A 9,202-nucleotide genomic window follows, 5' to 3' on the forward strand; every position below is an offset into this window, starting at 1 on the left:
AGAGAGAGCGCAATTGGTTAGGACTTAATGAAACAGTAGTAAAAAAAAAAAAAAACAATAAAAAAAAAAGAAAAAAAAAAGAATAAACAAAAAAAAAAAAAAAAAAAAAAAAAAAAAAAACGAACCACAATCTCAATGTATAGTATATACGTGCCATCTCCCCGCTCCACGATCTCAATGTATAGTATAAAAATCCCCTTATTTTCTGTTCTTTCTGTGTGGCAGTGATTTCTGGTGGGAGCTAAGGGAGCAGGAATATAATTGGTTGGTCTTCGGGTGAGGTGTGTCCTTATTTATATGTGACAGAGATCACATTAAAAAAAATGTAATTGTGAATATTCAATAGTTCATTCTTCTCGAAAGCTTAAGAATGAATACCACAAGAAAACGTCATAAAAAAGATTATCCAAATTCAAAATCCGTCGACACTGATATCAAAACATTACATCGCCAACAAAGACTTCAAACCAAAGGGGGAAAAAAATAGTCGAAATTGAACATTAAGCAAAACTGCCATTCTTTTTTGGTAAACAAGACGCCCTTCTCCGGGGGGGAGGCGCCCTTCTCCTCCCTCACTCCACCCATTTCTCTTTCTCTCTTCTTTGCGGGGCGGCCCTTATCTTTCCAGCCCTTCTCTTATTCCCTCTTTCTCTTCTTCTTTTTCTTCATTTCTCCCTTCTGTCCTCTCGTCTTTTTTCTCCCTCAATCTACTCTTCCTTCCCCCCTTTCCTTTCCGTTTTCTCTCTCTTCTCCTCCATCTCACTTACCTTCACAACTATCCCCCCCCGGCCCCCCCCCCCCTGCCCCCCCGACGTCATTATCTGTCTCCAAACTTTCCTATAATTTTTGACGCGTTTGCTCATATATCAGGAATTTTCATCCGGTGTATTCCATGCATACCGACGGCCAACCTAACAGATGTCCACCAGCCGGCATATCCTGCCTCTGACCCCCCCCTCTCCCTTCCCCTTACCTTCCCTACCCCCTCTCTTACCCCTCAGCCTAACCCCTTTCCTCCCTCCCTCCCTCCCTCTCCCCTTCACCCCCTCCCCTAACCACCCTCCTCCCTACCACCTCCCTCCCTTACCCCCCTTACCTTCCCTACCCCCTCTCTTACCCCTCAGCCTAACCCCTTTCCTCCCTCCCTCCCTCTCTCTAGCCCCCTTCCTCCCTCCCCTACCCCCCTCTCTTACCCCTCAGCCTACCCCCCTCCCTCCCTCCCTCCCTCCCTTCCTTCCCTCCCTCTCCTTCTCTCTAGCCCCTACCTCCCCTACCTCCCACCCCCCTCACTTTTGCCTCTGTCGTGGTCATTGGTTCCCAGCGATAGGAGGGAGGAGGGGAGGGGAGGGGACGGGAGGGAAGGAGGAGGAGGGGAAGGACGTGACGGGGGGTTAAGTAGGGTGGAGGAGAGGGGTAGGGATGAGGGGGAGGGGGGTGGGGGGGCATCTCGAGCCTGGGAATGCACCTGTTAAGCGAACCCGACGTCCTCGCTCGAACTTTTAATTGCTCGCCTACTGGTGGGAAGTTACCCAGGGTAGTTAGGTAATTAGCGAGGGTGGTAATTACCCTCCGTGGTGGTGATGTGTATGTATGTGTATGTGTATGTGTGTGTGTGCTTGTGGAAATGCATGTGTGTTGTGTTTATGTGTGTGTATGTATGTGTATGTTTGTGTGTGTGCGTGGGGGGGGGGGGGGTTTGTGTGTGTGTGTGTGTTTGTGTGTGTGTTTGTGTGTTTTTTTTTTGTGTGTGTGTTTGTGTGTGTGTTTAGTATCTAAACAATCCTATGGAATCTCAGCCCCTTTTTTTTAAACATTACAAAACCCAATTAAAAGAAACTGAATTCACACCCCACACCTTTAAGTTTGTTTATTTGTTTTTTGTTTTGTTTGTTCTCTTCCTTTCATTCTCTCTACGAAACATCATCGCCACGTCATATCTCGTAACCAAACACTGCAAACATGCACTGCAACAGCGTGCAATGTTGATAAGCGTGACTCTTCGGAATCTAAAAGCCAAGATTTATAGAATATTTCAATATGTATGACAATTTTTTTTTCTTTTTTGGCTATACGAATGTTCAATTGCTGAAGGTCTGGCAAAGAAAGGCGATTTTGTTGATCGGGAGATGCGAGTTATGTGTTGCAAGGTGATCGGAGCGTGATTGCAAGTTGATTTATGAGTGTCTTCGGTTTTGTGTCTTTTGGCTTCTGCTTCGAGTGTTTTTCTTAGTTATATTTTTTTGTTGTTTTTTCGCTCGTGCATTATGGTGATAGTAATAATAACAATAATAGTGGTAATAATGATAATGAGAAAGGTAATTATGATAATACTAATAATGATAAAGTAATAATAATAATAATAATAATAAACTGATAATAATAATGGTTATAATTACAATGAAGATGATATTAATAATAATGATGGTGACAATGATAATGATAATAATAATAAGGGTAATAATGATTTTAATAATAATGATGATAATAACAACAATAATAATAATGGTAATGATAAAATGATATCAATAATGATAATAATTCTTTATTAATACCTTGCCTTACCTCCTTGTCTCAAGGTTATGACGTCACAAGTTTCAGACTCTGTGCACGTTGTCTGTCTATCAAGAATGTTATAATTATGCACTTTATCATACCTTCTTAGGATGAATTAGCAACGTGATCATACATTTTAATTGGTATTACATATATCATATTAATTCTATTCCGATATTCAAGTATACACATCACATTTTATTCTTTAAAAAAATATTTTTCTTTTTTTTCTTTCTCTCATACCGTTACGAAAACTCACGTATTACGCTTATAAATTATCATCAGAAGGAGAAATAAATAAATAAATACCTTTCTCACATCTCAGATATAAAAATATATATATTTTTTTCCTACTATCATTAACAACAACAACACACACACACACACACCCACCCACCCACACCCACCCACCCACACCCCCTCCCCACACACACACACCCACACCCACGCACACAGACACACCCACCCACCCACCCACACCCACCCGCCCACCCACACCCCCTCCCCACACACACACACACCTACTCCCCCCCCCTCCCCCCCACACACACATGCAATGGTTTTCTCTTTTCGATACGAATTGTTCTCGAGCTTTCCCCCAATACTACTCTGATATACGAGAGCTTTCACGCCCATTGTAACTACGCCCTTTTTTCTGACAGTTTCTCCTCGACGGTGTAATGTGGTGACAGATACTAATTGTGGTTTTGGGAGGATATTTCTTTATTAAATTTATCTGGATATCTATTTGTCTATCTGTCTGTCTGCCTGTCTGACTCTGTCTGTCTCTTTCTTTCTTTTTCTCTCTGTCTCTGTCTCTGTCTCTGTCTCTCTCTATAAATATGTATATATATATATATATATATATATATGTGTGTGTGTGTGTGTGTGTGTGTGTGTGTGTGTGTGTGTGTGTGTGTGTAGTATGATTAGTTCTTTGCGCATGTAATTATCCGTCTTGAAACATATGATGGTAATACATCAAATGGTAATTGTAATAATGATTGATTATTATAACAATGATCACTACTTTCTCCATTTCAATATCATTATTATTGTTGCTATTTTTCTGCTGTCACTGCATCCTAATATTTATTTTATTTTTTAATTCTCTTTGTTATTATCATCAACTGAACTTACTTACGAATGATAATGAGGAACTGCATAGAATCATCCTCATAATTATACTAGAATCATAATTTAATATATATCATAATCATGGTGACCATCTATCTAGTCATGTTCAACTATCTATTTAAAAAAACTAGAACTACGAAGAAAAATATATTTATATCTATGCCTATCTTCCTGTCTAATTATCTAACCATCCATCTATCAACTATCTATTTATAATATGTCTATCTTCCCATCTATTTATCTATCCATCTATTTCTCTATCTATCTATCAACTATTTATTATGGTTTAACAATGTCACATGCGTAAGGTCTATCGTACCGGACGTCCGCCTATTACGGGTTCAGCGAGACGTAACAAAGAAAAGAACAATAAATAAGAAAAAGATAATAATAATAATAATAATAGAACAGAGGGGAAGCCACGACCCTTATTTGCATCAAAGTTCAGAATGGAAATCGCTCGTAGTCACAGTCCAGTCTCGTAGCCACGTCGTATTTCTTCGGTACAAGTCTCGTATGGTCTCTTGCCACGGGTGATTTCACGTGACCGGCTTGCAGATCCCGTAGGATAAAGGATACGGCGCCATGGGAGAGTAATTTGTGCCATATGTGTAGAATATCGGCGGGCGCCAAGCGAGACCGCGAGTAATTACCTTCGAGATTCATTCAGCTCCGGGTGAGTTGCCAGGTACTCCTATTCTCGTCAATTAGTCGCGATTTCTGTGCATATGTTTTAGGTACAGCGTTTTATCGTGTGGGTAGGTACGTGTATGCATCTCGTTTCGTGATAAGATCGGGGGATATGGCCGTTTTCTCTTTGGGTAGCGAGTGACTTATTGTGTAAAACGTAATGGTATCTCACACGTGTTTGATACCAGACAAATATTTCCCACGGGGATGCCAGAACTCGCTATAAATTAGTATTGACCTACTACTCCAATTACTGTTTTTCTTACTTACTGATTTTGAAGTAAGGGAACTCAGTGTGCTTTTTGAAAAGTGGAATAATAATCGTGTCATCTGACAACATTAATATTCAACGATATTAATAAAAGCCATTTAGGAAAACGTTACTAGAGCAAATATATCTTAGTGGTAACACGGCACTAGGCTACTCACAATGAAACCGCGTTCTGATTGGCCGCCAGCCCAGTGGGTGGAGCTTATCCTTACGTTTAAGCTCTTTCTCGATTACGATTGGTTGAGGGTCCGGAGATGTTGTTCCTACCAATGTAGCATCAATGAACTCAAGGTATATGAGGAAGATATGACCCCGTCGTATACTAGTGGATGTCCAATCGACAGTAAGAGTGGTGTGTCGAAGCGTGCTGTCTGGTCTCGTTCTCTAGTGACAGTTACTCCAAAGCGAATGACAGCTGATATCTGTACCTGCAATAGTGATAGAAAGAGTTGTTAACAGCCGCCAGCCGACTTTGGATACCGTCTGATTTGTTCAGGAGAACATTTGTACACATCTGGGATTGGTCTTGTGTGTGGGCGGAGAGCGCGCGTGTGGTCGAGTTCCGACACCTGGGCACGCCAAGCCACCTCGGTGCCACCTGCAGGCGCACCACGCTCCTCTCCAGTGCAACTTGCAGTCCCGTTCCACATCAACATGAAGTCGTCTAGCTGGAACAAGCCTTGTCCCCGCAGCGTGAGCGGCGCGAGGTCAGCCGCACCCAGGGTCAGGCCTAGCAGGGGTCAGCCGGAGGTCAGGCAGGAACGTCAGGAGATCCGTGAGTACCTGGACAAGCTCCGTCATCTGGTTCCTGCGTGTCCCAAGGATGGCAAGTTGTCTCGCCTCGCGGTCATCCAGCACGTCATCGACTACATCGTGGAGTTGCAGGACGCCCTGGTGCACCACCCTGTCAACACCCTGGTCCATCACCCTGTCAACACCCTTATGCATCACCCTGTCAGCTCCCTCCTCGCCGCCAACGAGGAGCTCGCGGCGACGCTCACCAACCCCCTGTTCGCCAAGCAGCAGCTCTCGTCCAACAAGAGCTCTTCCTCTGCAATCACGAGCACGAAAAGCAACGGCAGCAGCAACACCAACTGCAACGACCCCATCAAGAAGAGCAGCAGCAGTTGTCGACGACCCCTCGGCGTGTTGTCGTCGCTAAAGAACCACAGAAATCAATGAGTGAAGAGTTAATGTTAATTTAGAATAAGGCAAGGCGCGCTCCCTCTACTCCGTATTCCAATGATCCAAAGAGCCAGTTTCAGAAGTGGAGTGTTCGAAGGTTAATGTTAATGTGTATGAACATATGGCGGTGGCGGGGTGTGGGGTGGGGTGAGGGGAGGGGAAAGGGGAAGGGGGGGGGGGCGAATGCCAGCTTGGGTCACCACCTCGACGACCAAAACGGCGGAGGGGCACACGGCGAGCCCCCGACACGACGCCCCTGACCCGACCCGTCTGACGGCTTGTCGGTTCCCCCATATCGGTAACAAGTGCAACCTCCTCCCAGTCTACCCGGAAACTGCGGTCCGACGATCTCCCAAATTCGAACCATCGCCTCTGCCACACGACACGAGCTCGCTCCTTTTGACACGGCAGCAGTGACACACGAGGTTCGTTCGTCGACGGGCGAGAGTGACACCACCTGCTGTGGCCGCTCGTGTGTCATGCGACTTAGCGAAAACCGCCTTGGTGAAACTACGCAAGTCATACTAACGGACATGCACCATTTGCTAATATCTGGTCCAGTGGGAGGCGAGATGCGACGAAGTTTCCATCGCGGAGACACGCAGGAGATCCCGGCTTGCAGCTGAAGTGCTTGACGAACACCGATTTCCTGTGTCAACCGGAAGCTCTCTCCGCTCACTTCCTCATCTGCTCAGTCTTTACTGGTTGTTATCTGACATCATCTCACACCTGCGTGGCTGCCTGCATGACGCGTACTCAATGAGGCATTTATTGCAATCTGTAGAAAGAGATGATCTTTAAGAGCTATAAGATCATGGCTAACATCTGTCAGTTAGTCATCATGGCAGGGCGCCCACGACAGCTGTGACGTACCTCGAGTGCGAGTGGGAGACCCGCGCGCCCCACGAGCCTTTCAGCTGACAGCGGCGCGGCGCAGGTCGGGAGCGACGGCTGCAGAAGGACCAGTGACACCTGCATCCTACGCTGCTTCCCTAAGACGGCAAACCTATCATCGCTCCAGACTGTGGCTGTTTTCACTCCTGTCATCAGCAGCCGAAGGCATCATTGTTCAGCAGCACAAGAACACAATTCGACAGCTGTACGTTCAAGCCACTGTCGACAGCTGTAGACGGGCTTTCGAGAGCAGATGTAACGCAGCAGCGGCGAGAGGAGTGGCAGCTGTGACCGAGTCGTCAGCATGGATGTTCCTCGCGCCAACGTTTGCCAGGTGAGGTCCTCGGGTCTGGCCGCCCTCGCTCGCCGCGCCTCGTGGCCGAGTTAGGAAGGGGCTCTTCCGTGCTCATAGTTCTGTTTCATTTTCTCTCATAAGGGGTTGGTCATTCATGATGGATATTTCTGATTACTTATGCTAATGAAGATTCCTTTCTTTTCCCCACCAGAAGGCCGCGAACTCGTCCTCCAAAGGAAATGACGAGCAGAGGGACTCGGACGCCCAAGCCAGCCAGCCGCCCAGCCAGCCGCCCAGCCAGCCGGGTCGCCCTTAAAGCCGAGGTTTACCTTCACCCGCGCTCAGCTGCCATTCACCCGCCCGCTCAGCGTCTCCGGCCGCCCCTCAGCACCGCGACCCCTCCACCTCTCCACCTCTCCACCTCACCTCCTCACCTGCACAGCCCCTTCAAAGGAGACCCGCACATCTTTCGCCTTTTTACATTATCTCAGCAAATCTCGAGGTCGCAAATAACCAGACTGTAATGACCGTTAATGCGAAGAGCCGTAGCGTACACCTGAGGATATAATGCCATTGATCACTGTTGCCAGCCGCACGTGGTCTTCGCACCTGGGCCAAGAACCCACAACTTCCCTCCCTTTTTCCACTGTTGCCAACTATTCGCCAAGATGCTGATGAATTATTCCTTTATTTCACTTACGAGTTGTATTTCATGCAGTGATTTTATGCCTTGATTCAGATTTTAGCATGATTTCAAAACGTACATTCGCGTTCATTGAAAACAAAATAATCTGCGATTTTAAAAAAAAAGACGAAAAACAAAACAGCACCGAGTTGCGTGTTATAGGAGACAATTCCAAGTAATGAGACGTATTTGAACTCGAGGCAGACCGCGGGGAGACAACAGCTTGCCTATTCCCATGTGTTGAATCATTGACTAACAAAAACCGTTAAGTAGTGTACGGGGCGACATCTGTCCAATAATCGGCGCGATCAATTATTAAATATCTGGCCCAGCTGCTGCTTACCGCGGCCAAATGTAAGTCCGCGGTTCTTGTAGGTCAGTTGTTCCGGGGTTACGATGGTTGCCGATTTCGCTCATTACACGGGATCGCAATTGTGTCACGCCAGATAAACACGCATTTCTCCCGAGACAAATCTTACGCGTAAAGAAAGAGAGAGAAAAGTACGAACGAAAAACAAAACATAACCTAAGCCTTAGGTATTTTAACATCAAAATCAACCATAAAGACGGTTGAGGGAAACGGCGAAGGTTGGAGGCGCCGAGAGCAGCCATAGGATGTCCGGGTGTGTGTGGGTGCCGCCGCCTCGCACACGTGCAGGGAGGGAGAGAGTGTTGCTGCAGCTGTTTTGTCTGTCTGTCTGTGTCTCACTGCCCTCTTCCCGCACCCTCCCCCCCCTCCCCCCCTCTTCTCTCGTTCCCTACTCTCGTCACCCAGCTGTTTCGCCTCTTGTCATTCTTTACGTGGAAGATGGTGGAATTAACATTGCTAACGTAAATTAACAATCTAACTTCCTCCGAAAAAAATAGAAAGTCACGAGAAATACAACTTTTTTTTTTTTTTTTATAAAATTATTTATTTATTTTTTCTTCTTCAGTATCTTTTTTTTTTTTTTATGGCTAAGCGAAGAAGGGTAACTACAGGATTAAGATGAAGGCATCACGGCAAAGCGTAGGCTCGATTTTTCAACGGTTCAGCTACTCATTTTGTGTCAATGTTAATTCGGTTAATTTGCAGCACACACACACACACACACACACACACACACACACACACACACACACACACACACACACACACACACACACACACACACACACACACACACACACACACACACACACACACACACACACACCCAGTTGCTACACGAGCCTCACTCAACCGATCTAATCAACCCTGCAAGCCTGGTGATATAGCAAAACCAATAGCATTAATTCACAAGCTTATGAATATTCAGAATAGCCATAACCGTAGTAAGCAAAACACACGGTGAGAATACAGGTTTCCCGGGAAGAGATGGTGATATCCTGGTGGGGTTGTGGTCATAGGTGGTACAGTGGAACCCCGTGGTACAGTGGTACGCTCACTACTACCTTCACATGCTCATAACCTTTCGTGTTATTGTAAGCCTCCCTTCTCCCCTTTTTGAGA

At 45.9% G+C, this 9,202-nt stretch overlaps 2 protein-coding genes across 2 annotated transcripts in view; both read left to right on the plus strand.

The window, feature by feature from the left end:
* The first annotated feature begins 4,979 nt into the window (after positions 1-4,979).
* Positions 4,980-5,834, plus strand: LOC147471219 (uncharacterized). Its single transcript, XM_086539503.1, has one exon. The coding sequence runs from the start codon at positions 5,306-5,308 to the stop codon at positions 5,831-5,833; it is 528 nt and encodes a 175-aa protein (XP_086395629.1). The 5' UTR covers positions 4,980-5,305; the 3' UTR covers position 5,834.
* Positions 5,835-5,957: 123 nt separating this feature from the next.
* The window catches only part of LOC122257860 (uncharacterized), a 4,001-nt gene continuing 756 nt past the window's right edge, over positions 5,958-9,202 (plus strand). Inside the window, exons 1-4 of the mRNA XM_086539467.1 lie at positions 5,958-5,971; positions 6,159-6,396; positions 6,673-7,064; positions 7,237-9,202. The exon at positions 7,237-9,202 is cut by the window's right edge and continues 756 nt beyond it. Coding sequence (XP_086395593.1) covers positions 5,958-5,971; positions 6,159-6,396; positions 6,673-7,064; positions 7,237-7,549 — 957 coding nt within the window. The 3' untranslated portion in view covers positions 7,550-9,202. The remainder of the gene's footprint in view (positions 5,972-6,158; positions 6,397-6,672; positions 7,065-7,236) is intronic.

Source organism: Penaeus japonicus, unplaced genomic scaffold, assembly GCF_977035675.1.
Source record: "Penaeus japonicus unplaced genomic scaffold, GWHDUDI00000001_assembly GWHDUDI00000009, whole genome shotgun sequence".
Lineage (NCBI taxonomy): Eukaryota > Metazoa > Arthropoda > Malacostraca > Decapoda > Penaeidae > Penaeus > Penaeus japonicus.